General features: G+C 40.4%; 2 protein-coding genes across 7 annotated transcripts; both read left to right on the top strand.

Annotated features, from left to right (window-relative positions):
* Positions 1-1,625: 1,625 nt before the first annotated feature.
* On the top strand, positions 1,626-17,572 carry LOC114871005 (anoctamin-8). 6 transcript variants are annotated; one of them, XM_029176366.2, is made up of 18 exons: positions 1,627-1,745; positions 1,952-2,294; positions 6,638-6,723; positions 8,808-8,968; positions 9,042-9,318; positions 9,379-9,567; positions 9,649-9,834; positions 9,936-10,088; positions 10,618-10,753; positions 11,206-11,261; positions 11,745-11,819; positions 12,070-12,384; positions 12,910-12,924; positions 13,451-13,648; positions 13,727-14,018; positions 14,795-15,106; positions 15,181-15,448; positions 15,524-17,572. In XM_029176366.2, the coding sequence occupies exons 2-18, from the start codon at positions 2,102-2,104 to the stop codon at positions 15,996-15,998; spliced, it is 3,387 nt and encodes a 1,128-aa protein (XP_029032199.1). In that variant the 5' UTR covers positions 1,627-1,745; positions 1,952-2,101; the 3' UTR covers positions 15,999-17,572. The 6 variants fall into 6 exon arrangements, with proteins under 6 accessions (XP_046141730.1, XP_046141729.1, XP_029032199.1 ...); XM_046285774.1 differs by having other exon boundaries at positions 1,626-2,294; positions 14,819-15,106; XM_046285773.1 differs by having other exon boundaries at positions 1,626-2,294; positions 14,816-15,106.
* A 489-nt stretch (positions 17,573-18,061) lies between these two features.
* LOC114871206 (NADH-quinone oxidoreductase subunit B 2-like) lies at positions 18,062-19,462 on the top strand. Its single transcript, XM_029176830.2, has 3 exons — positions 18,062-18,169; positions 18,628-19,179; positions 19,270-19,462. Exons 1-3 carry the CDS (start codon positions 18,145-18,147, stop codon positions 19,365-19,367), a joined length of 675 nt encoding a protein of 224 aa, XP_029032663.1. The 5' UTR covers positions 18,062-18,144; the 3' UTR covers positions 19,368-19,462.
* Positions 19,463-19,604: the final 142 nt, after the last annotated feature.

Raw genomic sequence — 19,604 nt, 5'->3', positions numbered from 1 at the left:
GGAACTGGAGCGTATAGATTCAACAAATTTTATCAAGTATAGTTAGATGAATCTTTTCAAACGTTACAGATATTTTTTTATTTGTCAACGATGCGAAATTTCAAATGAAATCGATTCGTTAATTTAATCCCAGCTCGTTGGTCGTTGGATATATCCTCTGGAAACTTTCGGTTTGTTTATCGATGCACGAGCATCCCGTGAAAGGCGTCGAAGATTATCAAAGCGTACCGGAAGTCGCATTGCGATCATTTCCCAATAGCTACGCTTTCCAGTCCTATCGGTTGGCTGAATTCAATCATCGAATCCCTTCGATATCTGTGCCACGAGAACGACACTGATGGCCACTTTGGTTCCGGAAATGGAAATAATCTACTCGACGTTGTCTCGAGATAGACTAATGATGGGTGAATTTGGAGCGCGCCCTTGACACCCTCGATTTCCTTCGTTAAGGACCTTTTGGTCCCCATAAGACGATTTTGCGCCTAAGAATGCAAGAAGAGTAATGTTTACTTGAATATTAATTTAAATTAGTTATACAATCAATTTTATCTGAGCTAATTTTTTTTATCTGTAGGGGCCATTTTTCGGAGCTCGCCTTGGACCCCCGAAATCTCAGGGCCGGCCGTGTTTAATCCATCACTTTTAAAAGGTCTGTCCATCTTGATTATTTCGAAAAATACTGCAAAAATCGGTACGTGCGTCTTCGACTTCCGATTATCAAATTAGGATAGATCATTTCAACAATCTCTAGCGTCGATAAATCCCCTTCAAGGATCAATCTCTGTTTTACAATAAGCATTAAAGAAATGTTCCACTAAATTTTATTGGTTTGTTTTATAGGTGACATAAAAATTCGTCGATGGATATAAAATTCGAATTTATTGAATCCAATTGAAAATACTGGGATATAAGAAGGGGAAAGGTTTTCGTGGCGGACGTGAATGTCAACCGAATCCTTAACCCAATTTTCATATCATACGGCAATAGTAGATGTTTCCGGTTGTGTCACATGGCGTGGAAAACGACAAGGAGAAGAGGGAAGAGAAGAAAAAAAGGTGACACAAATCGGAGCCTAGTCGAGCGAGAAATGGCTGTAGCGGACGATCGATCGTGATTCGCATCCGAAGTTCGCCACAGATGGCAGTACCTCGTGGAAAATCTTTTTGTTTCCTGAAAATACGCGAGTAAATCACCAACAGAGAAGCTCGACAGAGAAGGTACGCGCAACTTTTGCGCGGGAGAAACTAAAAGTAGGATTCAACTATAAGTTAATGAGGTAACTTCGGATATTATTTACTGATATTTCTTATAACAAATGTTTTTCTTTCATTTAAATTGTGGAAAGTCAACGTTGCGAGGCCTGCTACCACTTTCTTCTCAGCTACACTCATCAATTTACAATTACATAAGGAATCACAATTAGGAAATTACATAAACCCTTGAAAGATGAATGTTCTGGAATTATAAGAATTCTAATCATCATCATCATAGGTAAATTTTATACAGAAATCAATTCTCATCCCCAAGCTTTACAAATTATATCTTATATTCTCATACTCTATCTCTGCGCCTAGGTAAAACTGGAGCTGCGGCGGGGTGGGTGAGGATGGTGATAAATCCTCCCCACCCACCGCGGCCCACCCTCCTAGAAGTGTCGGCCAGAATTGTAGGTGCCACCCCCGAAAGTAATGCTTCACAGCGGTTCCGGGGGGTAGGTTACCCTGGCACCCATAGGTGAAATCGAGGTAGGGTTTTTAGTGGGTACACTAGGTAGATCTAGGAGTCCCGCACTACCGGGCGACTGTCTCTCGTCGTTAAAAAAAAAATGGTAAAACTGGAGCTACGTTTATCGCGTCAGGGTTAAATCCAATCAGCTACCATCAACCAACACTCAATTATTCTCTACGTTTACCGCCTACGCAGCAATTAACGAATTCGGAATTTCTTTCAGAAATGATTCTATATAAATGCGCCGCGCCACGTCACGACGGTGGCGCCTCGGCTCAAGACGAGCAGCCAGCGGTCGCATAGAGGGAGCGAGTTCAGTTCAGGCGCAAGGGTCCTCGGTTAAGGACGTGACGGTCCTGCTAATCGGGACACTATGCCAGGCGGCGAGGGGTCCCCGATCAATCTCCTCGACCACCGTACATCGACCACTTCCGGCGAGTGCGCGAACAGTGACGAGGATGAGAGAACGACAGCCACCGCTTCCAGCACGATGACAACCGTCTCCGGGGGCGACGGTCTCAGACGGAGGAAGGTCATACACGCGGCCAAAGAAACCCTCGACAAAGGTACGTCCTTTGGCTAACTATCCCCATTCTCTTCTCTCACTTTTGCATTCATGTATCATCTATTCGTGATCCATCGTTCTGTCGTTGCTTCTTTGGCAACGCAGGACCATTTCACAGACATCTTCAGTGATAAACATGGAATAGAAGAATGGAGTACAGTTGAATCAGTTCCATCGTCCAGCGGCATATACACAAAGAGTACAAGGTTTCCTTTGCCTCTCTTCAGCATCGCAGTCTGCGTTTCAGTCAGAAATAAGGAGGAAGAGTTAGATTCTCGTTCGCTGTTTGCGCGCAGTCAGAATTGCCGTCGGCGTTGATGCGCGCGTTCTCTCAGCATCGTTGTAAATACGTGTAGGGCTGGTCAACGTTGGGGTCGTTACGGACGCTCGCGCAATAGCAGTACCCTCCTCCGAAGGTACGATCATCGTACGATTATCTCGTACAATTAGGACTACTTATTTTCGTCCAGGATCGATTCACCTGCCGAAAATCGTTCGTGTTCGTACGCCCACCGCTGATCCCCTTCTTCTTTACCCGTGAACGTCATCTCCGACTCTAGCTTGTAATCTTGTACCTGCATGTCGAGTTGACACCACTGCGTACTCGTGTTTTTTTTTCTTCTATATTGTTTTATAATGCCGATCGGATCTCCTCGCGCTGAGACTTTTGTTGTTCTGTCCCCCACGGTGACTGACGGTGGGGTAGGAACTGGGTTGAAGGGTAGGGGCTAGTAATCGCGTGCAGCGAGATACATTATTCCTTAAGGGCATTGCATTTTCCACAGCGGTACCAATGTAGTAGAAATGGAATTCGTAGGGGTTTGTCTTGGCTGATTGGAAGACACCGCGTCCACTGGAGTTTCTTCACCCTTGCTCGGTGATGTAATCAGTCGCAGTTTGACCTTTCATGGCACGACACTGTACGCGTGAATGGATTATAACCGAGTTACCTCGTTAATCGCGAATTTGTTATACTTATTGGAACGAAGCTTCGCTGTTAAACGACTGATCGGGAGTTTTCTGACTTTTTAACTGAAAATCCAGATTATCAATTTTGACCATTCTTTACAAGCCGACATTCTTCACAGTCCTTGAGGAATGGTCAGAGAAACCGATACATAAAACTCGGGTTGTTTTGTTTTCTTTTAAATCACAATATCACTCGGATAGCGGGCTAGTGATAACAAATTAATTAAATAACGGATCATTGTTTAATTTTTTATTTGCTATAATGTTTTTTTCGTGTTTTTCGTGGAGGTACTTAAGATTTACGAGGCAATCTTGGCAGACTTTATTATACTATTTTGTGGAACATTGTATGGTTTCTGTTCCAAAATTAAATCCATATTTTTGGACTCAAACGTCAGAGATATTTAATGAAAGTTATCGATAGTAGTCACGTGTGGTAATTCATTCCAGAATTATATTCTTTTTAAATGAAGTCTCATCGGGTTGAATTGCTCTATAGAAATTTTTAAGCGTTTTCGTTCATGAAACATGGTTCGTTTGTTTCGACGAGTTATTTTTACTTGAGGCGCGTTAATAACGAGCGTTCGAGGGAAATTAAAGGTGACGAGCTTAAATGTTCGCTGGCTTTAAGGGTGGAGAGATCGCGTGTGTACGCGTTACGTGACTCGAAAAAATCAGTGCATCTTCGCACTTATCATCCGAACCATGAAATTACATTCTTTGTACCGTCAATCCCAGTCGCCACGGGTCTTACGATTTCTCATTAATTTTCTTTCCACTTGAAATATTCAATAGCATCGAATCTCTACCTTTTCACTCACATGTTAAACTGGTTCATGGCTGTTAAAATGTAAAGAAAGGTTCGTTGAAGAAAATCCTTGAATTATAATGGATCGATGTGTAACGCAGCCACTGAAAAAAGGAACGGAAACGTTGGTAGGAAAGGGGTTGAACCGGTGAAATTCCAGATTTCGATTGGGTATCGTATGGTATGCATCGAGTTAGCTGTTTATCAGACGAATATATACGTTTCTAGGGTTGAAACGAGGGAGCTAGAGTGTCTGTATATACTTCAGCATGACGTAAGAGGGTTCTCCATCCCCTCTGTTACCTCGAAAATGAGTCGTGTTAGGTCGTTTCGCGAACGACTCGGTCGTCGGTACGCGAAATGGAACCCTTCGAAGATAACCGAATGATTTCTCTCTTCCGATCATCGATTATTATCAAACTGAAGAATTTTATGATTTTTGAAATTTCATTGTTGTTAAAAGATCGCATGACTGTAGGGCTCTTGCAGAAGGTGCTAATGTACTTGAGATAATAAGAGAATAATCGTAGATAGAATCAGAGAAGGTCAAACGTTGGGGTAAGAATGATGAAGCCGTACGCACGATGATATTATAGTTGTAGAAACACGTGCCCCTGTCGTGCTAATGACGAATGTCGATCGAAAAGCAGAAGGGATCGATAATTCCAAATGTCACGGGTTTGACATCGATTTCAACTTGAATTTGCCCTAAGAAATTATTTCTAATCTTGAAAAATACTGTCACAGATATATTGAAAGTTTAACTTGCTATAATATCAATATTTGAAATTTAATTTTAATTATTCTTCTTGCAGTTCAATCTTATTCACCCTTGAAGTATGGGCAATCAAAAATTACAACTGAAATTCTGTAATAAAAGACTAGTAATTCAGTGGGTGAACATCTATGTATAAGGATTGAATTTATGATGGGAATCACTGATGACCCTCGTGGCTATCGACGCGTTAAAGATCCAGGAATTAAACGAGGAAGGAAACTCTCGAGGGTTGTATTCTTAGTACTCCTTTCGAAGGATACTGTTTTCACACTGATGTGCACAACATCGCGTAACTCGATGGACTTAATAGAGTGGAACTATAGATGGGAAAAGTTGAGCATCTGCTGCCATGCCAGATAACGCGGCATTCGCTCATAGCTTCGCAAAGTTTCCCTTTATTCCTTTCAAGTTTATGCATAATTACAATGCTGAACGGTTTAGAAGCCCGGGTGAGATACAGTTCTCTTGTTCCTGTTAAAATTCGAAGGAACTAAATTAATTTATTCTTCATCCTTGAAATGTGAATGTTAAGTTTAAATATCTGGTTGAATTTCAAGTTTCAGCATAATCAGATGTTCGATGATGAGATGTAAAATTGGATATAACTCGGGGTAATGTTTCGTTTAAATAAACCCTGATATAATTTATTAGAATACGACCTACATAGTTGCATCTTTATGAATTTCAAGGTCTGAAGTTTCTTCCTTTCTTCTGGAAACAACTTTACAAGGAGGTGTATATAAAATGCAGAAACGTACAGGAAGAATGAATTAACCGGAAAAGAAAGTAGTACAGAGCATCGTGGAATATCAAAAGGGAAGGTTCCTTGATTATAACGAATCCCGTAGTGAACCAGGATCGTTAACGGAATATACAAGTATCTCTCGAACGACGATTCGTTCTTTAGCATAGATCACGAAGAAAGGTACGACAGGGTAGTTTACCAACGTCGTTATATGATAAAAACGACAACTACGTAGAATGTCCTTAATGAACTCCTTTTGTTCGATGATAAATTAAATTTAGACGGCACGTTGTATCGCCGTGTCCTTGACAAAGGTCCTTTCTTCATGAATTAAGCTCCCCTTTCGCTACACTGATTTTCACCATTTTTATGGTATTCAAGAAAGAACAAAGGTAACGATTTTATCAAATGAGTTTCTCTATGGTCCTCCTTCTCGTTTCCCTTCAAGCGTTGATTGTTTATTAAGTTCAAGCTTCTTCATTGTTCAAGAAATTGTATCGAGCCAGCTTTCTCCGTCTTCTGTGGGATTGAATTTAATCCTTTAATTCGATTGCCCCTGTTCTCTAGCCGGTCGATATCAAGACTCCTATCTTCCTTGAGAAATTCTACCAGATCCGTAGAAAATGAAAATCAAAATGAAAATCAACGTCTAATAAAATCTTTGCTTCCAAAAGAAATGAGGCAACATTATCGTGAAACTCTCGAGAAACCTTAATACTATTATCGTTAAAAAAATATGATCAGTTTTCGAGGACGCATATACGTATAGGTGATACGCAGCGTAAGGGTTAAAGGAAGCCATGTCGCCGCATAATCAAGGCAGCACCGGCTTGCATCTCGTTATCGTGATTATCGCGTTTCCATCAATTACGCGAGCTATTAGTCTCGTAATTTACCGGTTTATTAAGGAAACCGCATAGCCGGAAAATTGATCCTTGGAAGAATTATCAATTGCCTGCGGCGCTAACGACGTGTCTCGTTAAGGAGACACCAAGGCAACCGTGATGGATGTTTAAATAACAATATTTATCTTCCTTTTTACAGCTTCCCGTCTCCTCAGACGGAAGATACCATGCACCGGCCACTTGATGACCCCCCGCCGCCTATGGATACAAAAGGTTCCAACTCAGGTACGTTTGCATACAATTAACACCGTTAATAATTATCTGTAACTTTTGAAACGTTTCTATTTCATTCAGGATTCTCCGTTCAACGTGCTAGCAAATAGGAAAGGATAAAGGGGTGAATGCGTAACAATAGTAACAAGTGTAGAACATTCCAGCGAATAATTTATCAAGATGAATAGTAAAGTTACGCCGGTCGGATCGATTTGATGATGCCATACATCACTCGCGAAATACAGTCACGCGAAAGTTGATTGTTTTCCTTACATCCGCCAATTTCGTATCAAGTATCCAATATAGAAATGGCAAATAGCCATGTCTAATATTATACAATTGATATTTGAAAATTTCTCTACTTTCTTGAAATTCATAGCGTTGGTCGCTGATAAGATATATTTTTAAAATTCATTTTGTGTTTTTTGAAGAAAGTTTCCCTTTGATATCTTTGAATTGTCTTCTTTTACAGAGCTTCTTGTACAACCAGTTGCATCGTACCCTATATAATAATTACTTGAAGCCTTTGTCGGTAGCCTCCCCTTTTCAAACGTGACCAACCGATTTGTTTCTATTATTAAGTACCCTCTTGCTATCGATTTCACGTCGCATCCATGAAGTATACATTGTGCACCGTGTGTACAATGACTGGCTGTTTTCAGAACCGTTTGTATAAACTGCAAAAGTAAGCGAGTCGTGTAGCAGATTGGAATAATAGATATCTGGTGCATGTGATCGTTTGTAACCGTACCAATGAATATCATCAATCGATTCGATCGTTATTGCGTCAGTAATATAATGAGAAATGTTTATTCCCGGAATTTGTAGTAGTAAGTAGAATAGGTCGACGCGTGGTCGAACCGGCGATAAGTAGAATAGGTCGACTTGTGGTCGGACGATTAATTGTAAGTAGAACAAACCGTGATAATGTTAGCCTAATTTCTGAATCTCTAATCATTTAAAAAATAACAAACTGTATATATTTGAACCGAGCACACTGTATTGTTAACCGCGGATAAAAGGTACCACGCGAACAGGGCCATTTTTCCCCGCGTAAATGGAACCAGGGGTAGAAAAAAATCCCGCGTAAAGCGAAGGAGCATTGTACTATACTTATCCTTAAGACACTCGAATCGATTGACGTTCACGAGTGCACATTGGATCTGATCCCATCGGTGTTCGAAACGGAACAGGTGCAACAGGTGCCATCGAGCAGAACACCTGTTCAAAGGGCATCATTTAACATTAATATGAAATCTCTCGATTTTTCCTTTCAACATTGTCGTTCGTTTACTCCTGGCATCTGTCAATTACGAGCTGACCTTTTCGATAGGACGACCGCAATCGAACCCTGCCCACGCACATTTTCTTTGTTCAACCACTTTTTCCATATCCCTGGTTCCATTTCGATACTCCATCATCTTCTTCCGTTACGTTTCACGATGAAAGGAGCAATGATCAATTTCGCACATATCAACATTTTTTGTACAAGCATTGTATAACGGGAGGTGTAATGATCGTTGTATAGAAATGTTGATTGATTGATGAATGGTAGGATACAAAGGGACAATTTGTAAATCTGGGTCAAGCTAATTTATAGAGAAAAAAATGCCAAGAATTTAAATGCACTGATTTATGATGTTATCTAAAATATTAATGAAATTCCTCGTGGAACTAGGGATAGATAATTTCAGAAAAAGGAATAAATTTCACGAAACGGTTGTTGTCGAGGTGTTTGGTCGGTGGTATTGGGTCAGGAATACCATCAGGGTATCGTTGCACGTGGATTGGCAATAGCGAGAGCAATCTAGTACCGTTTGGAAGGCGGCCAGGGCAAACGACTTTGCTCCTTGTGCCAGGATTCGTCGAGTCCGGTACCCGATAGTCCTACAGGGAAATAACTTTGCTCGAGTTGCACAACACATCTGCTAAATAACCCCGCGGTCTTAATTTAATATCTTTACGTGATATCATTTCCCTTTGCAGCGATTTTATTACTCAGCGTTCCTAGGCAAAGGCTCGGAGTATCGATGTTTCTAAAGCGGAGGTTTAGAATTTACGACCACTATTAAGGATTATTTATTGTTTCTATTCAGGAATGCGACGTGGTGATGATGTTTCCAAGCGGAGCCAGCGACGAGACTCTGATGTGGCTTCTGGGTCGTCTTCGGGCTGGGACACCGGGCCTAGTTGTGCACGTGCGACACCACGCCTCGTCAGATAGCTACAGCTTCTACTTGACAGCCCCTTTTAGCGTGTAAGTATATCGTATTCCACTGCTATCCATCTTCTCTTTTCCTCTAAAAACTAATCAAACATCTGATCGACAGATTGTTGAAAGCAGCCGAGGAGGTACATTTACCGAAGACACTGCGACAGGAGTTCGGAGGAGGTCTGAAGGAGTTCGTTGGTACAGAATCGGGTTGCTTCGAAGGTAGCGACGACGAAGCACGATTCTTCACTACTCAGGAAAGGCAATCGTTGGTCCTGCACCTGCTGCATACTCTCAGAGCTGGACCTCAGGATCTTCACAGTCTGTCAGGTCTGAAGATGGTCGAAGGACAGGCAATTATTCCAAAGTGCATTTCCGCCGGGATCATATCCCAGGTGAGGGAAAACAGATTTCATTTCAAACTCACAATATGATGGAGTTTGATTTTCAATCAGGTCTTCCCTCTTCACGAATTGCCTGCGTTAGAGAAGTTACAAAGGACTTGGGTCCGCGCGTTCCTCAGCCCTCAACCCCTGGACGACATTTGTAAATACTTCGGTGTAAAGATTACCATGTATTTCGCCTGGCTCGGACATTACACCACCGCTTTAATCGTTCCAGCAGCAGTGGGTGCCATATATTGGGTAAACGCACACCGGTCTATGGGCGCGATACTCTGTTTCAATATTTATCTAAGCTTTATATTTTTGATCGTTCGCATTCAGGTCGGCATCATCGGCAGGAATCAAGCGGTGGAAGACGTAGCGTACGTTCTATTCTCCGTCTTCAACGTAATCTGGGCCACGGTTTATCTGGAGACCTGGAAGAGAAGAGGCGCCGAATTGGCCTACAGGTGGGGCACCTTGGATCAAAGAGACGACCTACTTGTCGAGCCTAGACCTTTGTTCACGGTAAGCATCCAGCCGATTATTGACTCTACCTTTACCCACTTTCCCTCGATTTTTAGACGCTGCGGTGTTTCGTTAAACGAAATTTTTCATATGCCCGACAGGGTACGTTGGAGATCTCGCACGTGACAGGGAGACTGGAGCCAACTTATCCAAGGTGGAAGAGAAACATGTTTCGGTATTTCGTCAGCGTTCCCGTCATCGCTGCCTGCTTATTCTTCGTTTTCATCGTGATGATTCTCAGCTTTCAAATACAGGTCGAATACATTTTCAAGTTTTCAATAACGTCTGAACGGAATTGACAGGGGAAAAAATGTTCGAGTTAAAGTTTTTAGTTTGGCAAAGTGCCTCGAGTTGAATATGCGAAACTTTCTTATAAGTTCGCATAGAAGAACAGAGAAACTAGGATGATTTAGTCTCGAGGCTGGAACGTTGTTTTTGCGTCAACAAGGGAGAACTCTCGTAGGAAAAAGTGTCAAGTTTTTTGACGATGCGAGTTAGTTGAACGGAGTCCAGCTGATGCCCGATCGATTTGTCATTAAGCCAGCGAACTTTGATCGAGTTTCGCTTTCGGCAAAACTTCCAAGCGTAACCCATAAAATTCAATTGCTCGGGAAGTTACGTTGGAATTTTCGTCGTTCGAACTTCTCGACCAATTAAGATTTACTCTGACATAAATGATACCACCGTTGCCATTTAAATTGGCTATAAAACTGTTATTAAAATAACGCTACAGTAAATTTACTTGTATCATCGCGTAATACTATTTATCTTGTTTGATTGCAGGATTGGTGGGATGCTCGTCTAGAGTCGAGGGGATACGGTTTCTGGCTGAGCTACGTACCAAAAGTTTTACTCGCCGTGGTGATTGCATTAATGGACGAAGCTTACTTCAAAGTCGCCGTATGGTTAAACGACATGGGTACGTGATAGAAAATTCGAAAGAAAAGAAACGAAACAAGAAGAAGAACAGAAAGAAAAAATTACGTGCATTCTTTGATTATATCTGGTAATAACTTTGTTATCTAAGGAGATACAAGAATGGACGATATTTGCAATCTTTTTTTTTTTTTTGATTCACGAGACACTTGTGCACGTCTAGATACTTAATTTTTCCAACAGCCTACTAGCATATACTTTCCGAATCTTTTCACGGCTTAGCTTCTTCTAGAGATTCAATTAAAGAACTTTGGTCCTTAATTGAAGTACGTAACTGAACGAATCTTTCTTGTATTCCTTGTATAAGGAACAATGTATCCTAAGCAACTTTTCTCCCACTTATCTTCTATCCTATTTCTTTTCTTATTTCTTACATATTGGAGATCAGTGATGTTACGGTAGATAGTATTTGTGATTTTTGTGTGTTGGACGCAGAAAACTATCGGCTAGACACCGAGTACGAGAATCATCTGATCTACAAGGTGGCACTGGTAATAAGAAGAAACTCTCCACTTTCATCGAATAGATTCTCTGTGTGTGTGTTTCGTGCTAGATATTTATCACGTGTCCTCCTCTAATTAAAACAAGCTTTGATTGATAAAAATTATTAATAATCTATTAAAATTTTTATCAGAAGGCTTAATTACAACAGCAGAAAGAAATTTAATTTGCAAGAAATCTTGAAAATATTTAATAGTACACTAATTTAGAGGTGGATCTTTAGATATGCATAGCATTAAATGAAAATTGTCTCGCTTGTTCGTTTCTCACTGATCGAGTAAAAAAGAAAAGAAACGAATCTGCTCTGGCTGTCTCTGTCGCTGCATGATAAATGAACTGTCTCTCGAGTATTATTCTCTTGCCTGCGCTTTATTAAAATGATACGTTTCTTTGTATCTCGAGTATCATTATAGTTGTGTGTTTTAATTCACCAGGAAAGATAGAAAGTATACAGAGAAGACTATGTATTTCAGTTTCAGTTTGTAAACTCCTTCCTATCGCTATTTTACATCGCCTTCTACCTACAAGATCAAGAGAGGCTGAAAGAGGTAAGGATCCCTTTATTCCCAGTTTATTCCTCTTTCTTTCTTTCTTTATTCTCTTAAGATTCTTAAGAATGAACTTAGTAACTGTTACCAATAATATTAGATTACTCGTTGATCTTGCGTATTATTTTTCTTCCGGTAGCTAGATTTATTAGAAAATGAAAACAACTTCCAGGTTTCATTGTTCCATTGTATTCTGATGAAAATAAAAACCGAGTGAAAATCGTACTTACGTTATTCTTTATCGTTTCAGCAATTAGCCGCTCTACTGATAGCCCGTCAGGTGATCGGTAATCTGAAAGAATCCGCGGTACCATATCTGATCGAGCAGCTGAGGTTGGCACGTTTGAGCTTCGAGCTTTTCGGCGCGTTGAGCCCCAGCGAGGCGAGGTCACCACCGGGTGAGGAGAACGCTGATGAAAACCAGAAGGATGCCGAGGACAAAAGCGAACGATCCGAGAGCGGGAAGAGCACGCAACCGAGAAACGTCAGCCAGGCTGAGCTGGAAAGTTCCCTCTACAGAGTAGGGCATCCCACTAATTCTCTACTTAGTGACGTTACGTTCAAGGTTTGGTCTAGATTTAGCTAATTTCTTTCGTTTACGATGCACCTTGCGTTGCTCGGCGAACCTGCAACGCATTGGCACTCGATAAATGAAAATTCAAAATGAAACGTCCTCGAAGAGACAATTTTTCAGCTCCTTAAATTTTAAACATTGTCTAAACTCGAATGAAATCGATATAATTCTTGTAACGATTAAAATGAATGGAAGACGTTGGATAAAACTAGGCGAAAGTAAATTGTAAAAATATCAATCGAGATTGCTGAAGCTGTCAGGTTCTGTCATTTATCGTACCATCGATCACCTCTTCTGGTATCACTTTGACGATCCTGGCTTGCCTGTACAAGTATAATCTTCTTTTCGTTCCGTTTCGTTGGACTATCCCTGAAATCCTTGTGCGACAGTCGAGAGAAGCGGACGAGATTGCGAACCGACGAACGTTGTCTGTCCTGTGTTGTCTGATCGGTTCTTTTTCCAGAAATTTTAATGATTTTTTTCCCGTTTTCCAACGTTCCCGTCGACGATGCGCAGGTATCGACGAAAAAGGTAATATCATCGTTCATCCTATCAAGTTAAAATACTTGACCCTTTCGATTACTTATCAATATCATTCTTATACATATTTATTTATATAAAATATAATGCATCTTTCTTTCGTATGCACTTATACGTTGTGATAATTCAATGGTATGTAGATTTAGATAAGAGTAACTGAAAGGGTGAATTTTAAGAATCACCAGCTTTCCACGCTGATTTCACATTAAGCGCTAGCTTTTTATTTTTCATTTGACGAGAGTAGCAAACCCCTGGCACCACCTACGCTAGATAACACTAATGTCTCACCTGATAGAAAATGTTCCGCTAAATGTCCCTTTAATTAATTCTGTAAGCACCGATTCTGTTGCAGTTTTATTATAATCAATGAATACTTATTTAAAGTAATAAACCAGCAACGAATCGCAGTGGTCTTTAATGAACCAATTATTATCGTAATTTGAAAATGAGAATTTATAAGGATTTTATAAAAAAAGGTATACAAGAAACTGATTAAAAAATTCTGTTCCATTCACAGTACGATGGGGCGTTTTCGGAACACCTGGAAATGCTGTCGCAACTCGGTTACGTCTGCCTCTTCTCATCGGCTTTCCCTTTGGCTGCTATGGCAGCACTATTGGGAAATCTTCTCGAGCTACGAGGCGATGCCTTCAAGCTTTGCTTCGTGCTACAACGACCCTTCGGTAGAAGGGTTTCCAACATCGGTACTTGGCAAGTGAGTAATTTTACCAACGAAATATCAATGTTCGGTATTACAAAGCATGATACACTATAACGTTCTTTAAATTGTTAGAACGCCATGGAAGCAATGGGTCTCGTCGCTATCGTAGTAAACTGTGCATTGATCGGTCTAAGCGGACAAGTGCAGCGAATGTTCCCTGAAATGTCTGCTACCCAAACGATCCTTCTAATAGTTGCCCTGGAACACATTATGCTCGGAATAAGGTTTATTATAATATGCGCGATTCCTGACATTCCGCACTGGGTAGCGACGGAAATGGCCAAAGTTGAATTCTTGAGAAGGGAGGCCGTTAGAAGGCTCTCCTCCACTCCGTCGCCTGAGCAACAACCGGCCACGGTGATAGGTGGGTGATTCGTGATATTTAATGCAACAAATTCCATTAACCTGATTCCTGCCACCCCAAACCACCCCGCATTTTATCCAGCTATTATACAGGATGTTCGACAACAGGTGGGCAAAATTTTAATGGGTGATTCTAGGGATCAAAATAAGACGAAAATGAAGAATATCGAAATAGCGTTTGCGGCTTTGTTTTTCAGTAATTAACGTTTAAAAATTCGAATAAAAAGCGCCTGAAATCTGCAACCCGCCCAGCGCCGACGACTGAACGTCAGATTAGCAGGGGAAGGTACAGTCATAACCAAGATGAGAAAGCCGAATGCTGCAGTACCGAGTATCCCCCTGAAACGCCATCTTGGGCTTTCGCCCAAGAAAGCTTAAAAATGTAATGTAATGCAGTACCGAGGAACAGAATAGCACGAGGTAAGTTTCTACTATTCAACGATTCTTGGTTATGACTGACCTGACGTTCAGTCGTCGGTGCTGGGCGGGTTGCAGGTTTCAGGCGCTTTTTACTCGAATTTTGAAACGTTAATTACTGAAAAACAAAGCCGCAAACGCTATTTCGTTATTATTGATTTTCATCTTATTTTGATCCCTAGAATCACCCCTTAAAATTTTGCCCACCTGTTTTAATTTAATCAACGCTATTTGATTTCCTTCGAAGAAGATATCGCAGCAAACACTTGATTCTTATGCTTGAGCTCGTCCTCCGATCGGGTAAACACTACCCCCTTCGTCCTCTCTCCTACCACATCTATTAATTTCACTCGAACTCAGGGAGATTCGTGGTGAGTCCAGCAGACGGAGAGAGCGAAGAACAACAACTGCTTACCGACCGTACCGGGGATGCGACCACCTCCAGTCTTCCAGACACACCGACTTTGGCGTCGACCACCCACACGCCGAGCAGCCCTCCGACACCTAGTGCAGCCTCCGTGCCAAGAATCTCGGAGACACCCTCCGCGGCTCAGACGCCGGGTAGCGCGGGAAGTAGCGACATCGGGTCGCCGTTCTTGACCGATAACGGCATGGGCAGCGTGCGGGATCTTCACAATTCTCCTAGGTGTTCCATTCCTGGCGGAGAACGAGGTTTGATCGATTCTTCTTCCTCCTCGTTGTCTTAAACAGTTTTCATTTCACAGTTTTCCTGTCTGAATTCTTAGGAAGACGTTCGAGAGAATGGCTAGCAACCGAGCCAGAAGCATCGGGTGGATCCGATCATTATAGCCATCATTTAACGATCGGACCTCACGGTGGTGTGGATTGGGTTCGAAGATTGGGTCTCGAGCCTGGTGCTCGAAAATCGAGCGATTCCGAAATCGGTGGGTCTGGGACGGTCAGTGGAAGCGGAGACGAACTGACTCTTCACAGATCCACCGATTGTATCGTCTCCAAAGAGCTTGCTTCTTCGTCGGACAGCGATCTACTTCGGTACTCTATCGTTCTTTGTTTCATTATCGTCTTTATTATTTTCAATGTATCGAATTTCATTTGTTCGTTCCAAAGATCGGCTCCACCGTGGACGGTAGCTCACAGAAATCAAAAGTTCCGTTTCTCCCCGGAGCGAGAGAGGGAACGAGAGAGGGCAGAGAAATTGCAGTATCAACAGCATCAACGAGATATCCAGGATCACAAACAACAGGCGGCTGAAAAGGAGAAAGAGTCCGGGGCTCTTTCGGATTCCAGTAAAACGATTTCTAGCCAAGAAGAAGAGAAACCGACGAAGGAGGATCGGGAAGCGAAGAAAACCAGGGTGAAACAGAGCTTGATGAAGAGAGCCAGATCGGTCGCGATATTCTCGTTAAAATTAAAAGAACGCAGAGCCAGGGAGGCCGAATTAAAGGCGAAAGAAGCAGAGAAAGAAGCTAGGTGGCAACAGCCTCAATCGTGCGTCGGTGGCGAGCTCTCTTGCATTCCCATAGAAAAGCTTATATCCGTGGATGACATCGCAGCCATGGAATTACGCAGACTTAATCATTAGCAGCTTCAAGTTTCACCTTCGTTTTACACGCTACGTAGAAACGTTCGTCCGCGCCAGTGATACTCTCTATAAAGAAAAAAAAAAATTGCGATGATCGGTCTCGAATTTTGCAAAAACCTTCGAAAATCATATCAATAACGAACGTAAAAGATAACAGGGGTTACCGTGGATATTGGTCAATTGCTTTTTTTTTTCTTTATCGATCAAGGTAACGCACACGAATTATTTTTAAAAGATCTCTTTTCATCCGTCTCTCTGATCGAGACAATTACTATTATATATCAAGTGAAATATCAAAGTTGGACGAAAACTTGCTCAGTTTATAATTTTATAAGACGACTATGGTACTACGTTCGATCACGAGTAACAAAACGTTTCGCTTCCTAAACTTCTTGCAAGACTTGTTTCCAAGTTCGGTCCGTTTATTGACAAATTTTCGAGCGAGTATCCATTCACAGGGATTTTTGAATGAAAGTTGGAAGAGACTACGATCATGAGGTTTCATCTGGGATTGTCATTTGAGAATAAAACTGTCAAAAAGAAACAACGGCGCACAAAGTAAATTGAGTCATCACAAATTCTAGACAATGTTCTATAGAGTACAGTTTAGAATATCATTCCTAAAGGTGAAATTTTTCGTAGATTAGTTGATACCTCAGAATTGTAGAGTGTAAGCTCCAGGTTTAATGCCAACGATACTGTACGATCGGTTCTTTTTTACTTTCTTGCGATGAATGTGATTTTTTTCTTTGTTAAATTTAACTTTTTAACGCTTAAAGATTCTTTTCGTTATTCTTTGTTAGTTTTCATTGTTACGATATTTGTACAGTACTTATGTGACTGCTATTTATAGTTGTCTAACGCGAAACGAGAAGGGAAATGGTCCCGTTGTTGTTACTGACATATAAGTTGTTACTTCGCTTATGGGTTAAAGAATTTTGCTAAAAGAGATCTCTAAAATGAAATCTTTAACGTACAGATGCACACGGTTAACATGCGCCTACATTAACGAATTAATTGATCGCAGTTTTCGTTCAACGAAGCACCGTACACCGAAAATACAATTTCATTTTGCCGCTCGATCGGGATAGGTGAAATAAAGCAGAAACCGGAACGCTTAGGAAAAAGAAAGTTAGTTCGGTTGATGAGCGAAAAAAAAAAGAAAATTTTAGGGACCGTTTTTGTATATAGCGAACCGTTTACAAAGCCACGCGATAGTGAAATTTCGTTCCATGGCCTAGCTTAACATCCCCGTCCGTTGCTGATTATAGCGAAGTCGTTCACTGACGCACTTTCTTACGTTCGAAGTTTTTAAAGAAAACCACAGCTAGTATTATGATTAGAAGCGTCAACATTTTTCGAGCACACCGTTGAAGTTAAATCAGTATCGCATTGTACTTTAGCGTGCCCTTCGGGAACCGCAAGACTAGAAATAAAAACTGCGAAGTCGATAGAGATTTAGCCGCTTCCGTGAGGCGAAGTTTTAAAAAATGTCAGCGAAAAGCATCTGTGTTTGTTAGATGTTTTGTATAAAACAGGAACTGAGCCAATAAAAACATTCTACGAAGGAGTAACAGCTTGTTCCTGAATTTCTCTTCTTATTTTACTATCTTTTTTTACTCGATAGTAAAAGATACTGTTTTGCCGCCATTTTTATTTGAGATTCAAAATTTCAAATTGTGGCGCGCTTCGGGAATAGTGGCGTCATCTAGCGGTAAGCGGGAAAATTAATGAAACTGAAAATTACTTTTTTTCGTAAAATAAAAAACTTTTGTGCTTTATTGACACATATAAAACGTTCTACAATTATAATTTAATTAGAATAATTGCATTACAGTATGCTGAAAACGTGAAAATCGAAAATAACAAAATGGTGTTTCATGGCAGTGAAACTGGTAAGGATGTTTCGTTTCGATTCGCAACTGTCTTACAAAAGAAGGTAGATTATTAGAGGGCGGATGAGTAAGGGTAGAAACACGAAGGTTAATACTGTAAAAGAATTTTTCTTTTTCGTTCAGTGCCAAAATTACTGTGCTTTAATATAGACAATGCTGCGAAGTATTTTGAATAGCTTCCAATACTTAAGCGCGCAGAAGCGCAGTGTAGCAGACAACTCCGTGACGTGAGTTGTGTTGTAGGGTGAAAAATGTTCCGTTCAATCATGTTTTCACGTAAGTTTTTTTCAATTAATCTTAAAATACATTAAATATATTACATTGTTTATGTTAATTAAAGAAATGAACATAAAAGTCATGTGTAACGATTCCTTCAATTCGATGAAACTTTTTCTGAAATACACTGTGCATTCTCTATATGCTTCACTGTTAATCTATTTTGTAGTCTATTCTCATAGTTTGTATTGCATAAGATCCGGCAATTTGCATGAACAAAATTAATTTATCTCTGAATTGTTCTGTAGAGGGTCATTTAATATTATGTTTACAAAATGTTTCATAACCTCACGTGTTAAGATAAATTTTCAACAATACTTGAAGATCGTGCATTTATTCATTTAATTTTTGTAAATATACAGGATGAATTGTTATAAGAATCTCCTAGGTATAAATAAATGTAAAAGTATTACCTGTGACAAGATTTAATAGAATAATTAATTTTTTATTATCATTAGCCACCATCAATCAGGGACTTGCATCCCTGATACGCAATAACATAGCTTTGTCTGGATCCCCTGGATCTTTAGTATGTCAAGCCAAACAAATAACCACAGATGTAGCAGCACAACAAAATCAAGTTTCTGTACCAGGAAAAGTTGAGAAAGAACCTTACAGCCCTTTTCAAAATACCAGTAACATGGCAGAATATGCAGTGGCAAGATTGGATGATCTCTTAAATTGGGGCCGTAAAGGATCCATATGGCCACTGACATTTGGTCTGGCATGTTGTGCTGTAGAAATGATGCACATTGCTGCTCCCAGATACGATATGGACAGATATGGAGTTGTATTCAGAGCATCTCCAAGGCAAGCTGATGTTATTATAGTTGCTGGTACTTTAACAAATAAAATGGCTCCAGCATTGAGAAGGATATATGATCAAATGCCTGAACCACGATGGGTCATTTCAATGGGAAGCTGTGCCAATGGTGGTGGTTATTATCATTACAGTTATTCTGTTGTTAGGGGTTGTGATAGAATTATACCTGTGGATATATACGTGCCAGGTAATATTTCATACCATATTTATTAAACCAATCTAGTGTATATTCTTATATTTTCATTGAACTGTTTTTATATATGTGCAAATATTTTAGGATGTCCCCCAACTGCAGAGGCTCTGATGTATGGTATTCTTCAGTTGCAGAAGAAAGTCAAACGTATGCAAACTGTACAAGCATGGTATAGAAAGTAATCTAAATATACCTGATAATTGTAGCAATTTATATACAAATGTTGATGTTATAAGATTAAATGTAATTAAAGTGGAAATGAATTTATGAACTATTATGAATAGGAATTAAATTAACTTCTTTAAAAATGGGTAACTTATTATACAACCAATTTTTTTTTTTTCTAAGATTTGTTTATTTTTCAAGGTTTTATCAGTATGTACAGCCACCAAACGATACATATAAATACTACAAATAAA

The sequence above is a fragment of the Osmia bicornis genome, chromosome 5 (assembly GCF_907164935.1).
Source record: "Osmia bicornis bicornis chromosome 5, iOsmBic2.1, whole genome shotgun sequence".
Taxonomy (NCBI): domain Eukaryota; kingdom Metazoa; phylum Arthropoda; class Insecta; order Hymenoptera; family Megachilidae; genus Osmia; species Osmia bicornis.
Note: the sequence above shows the minus strand (reverse complement) of the source record. Positions and strands in the feature narration are given on the sequence as shown.

What these genes read in the sequence shown, in the direction of transcription:
- LOC114871005 (XM_029176366.2), top strand. Translation starts at nt 2,102, where the DNA reads ATGCCAGGCGGCGAGGGGTCCCCGATCAATCTCCTCGACCACCGTACA. An exon ending in TGATCTACAAGGTGGCACTG is followed by an intron (nt 11,262 to 11,744) that starts GTAATAAGAAGA and finishes TATGTATTTCAG; the next exon opens with TTTCAGTTTGTAAACTCCTT. An exon ending in TCGGACAGCGATCTACTTCG is followed by an intron (nt 15,449 to 15,523) that starts GTACTCTATCGT and finishes TTCGTTCCAAAG; the next exon opens with ATCGGCTCCACCGTGGACGG.
- LOC114871206 (XM_029176830.2), top strand. Translation starts at nt 18,145, where the DNA reads ATGTTCCGTTCAATCATGTTTTCAC. An exon ending in CCGTTCAATCATGTTTTCAC is followed by an intron (nt 18,170 to 18,627) that starts GTAAGTTTTTTT and finishes TATTATCATTAG; the next exon opens with CCACCATCAATCAGGGACTT. An exon ending in TGTGGATATATACGTGCCAG is followed by an intron (nt 19,180 to 19,269) that starts GTAATATTTCAT and finishes CAAATATTTTAG; the next exon opens with GATGTCCCCCAACTGCAGAG.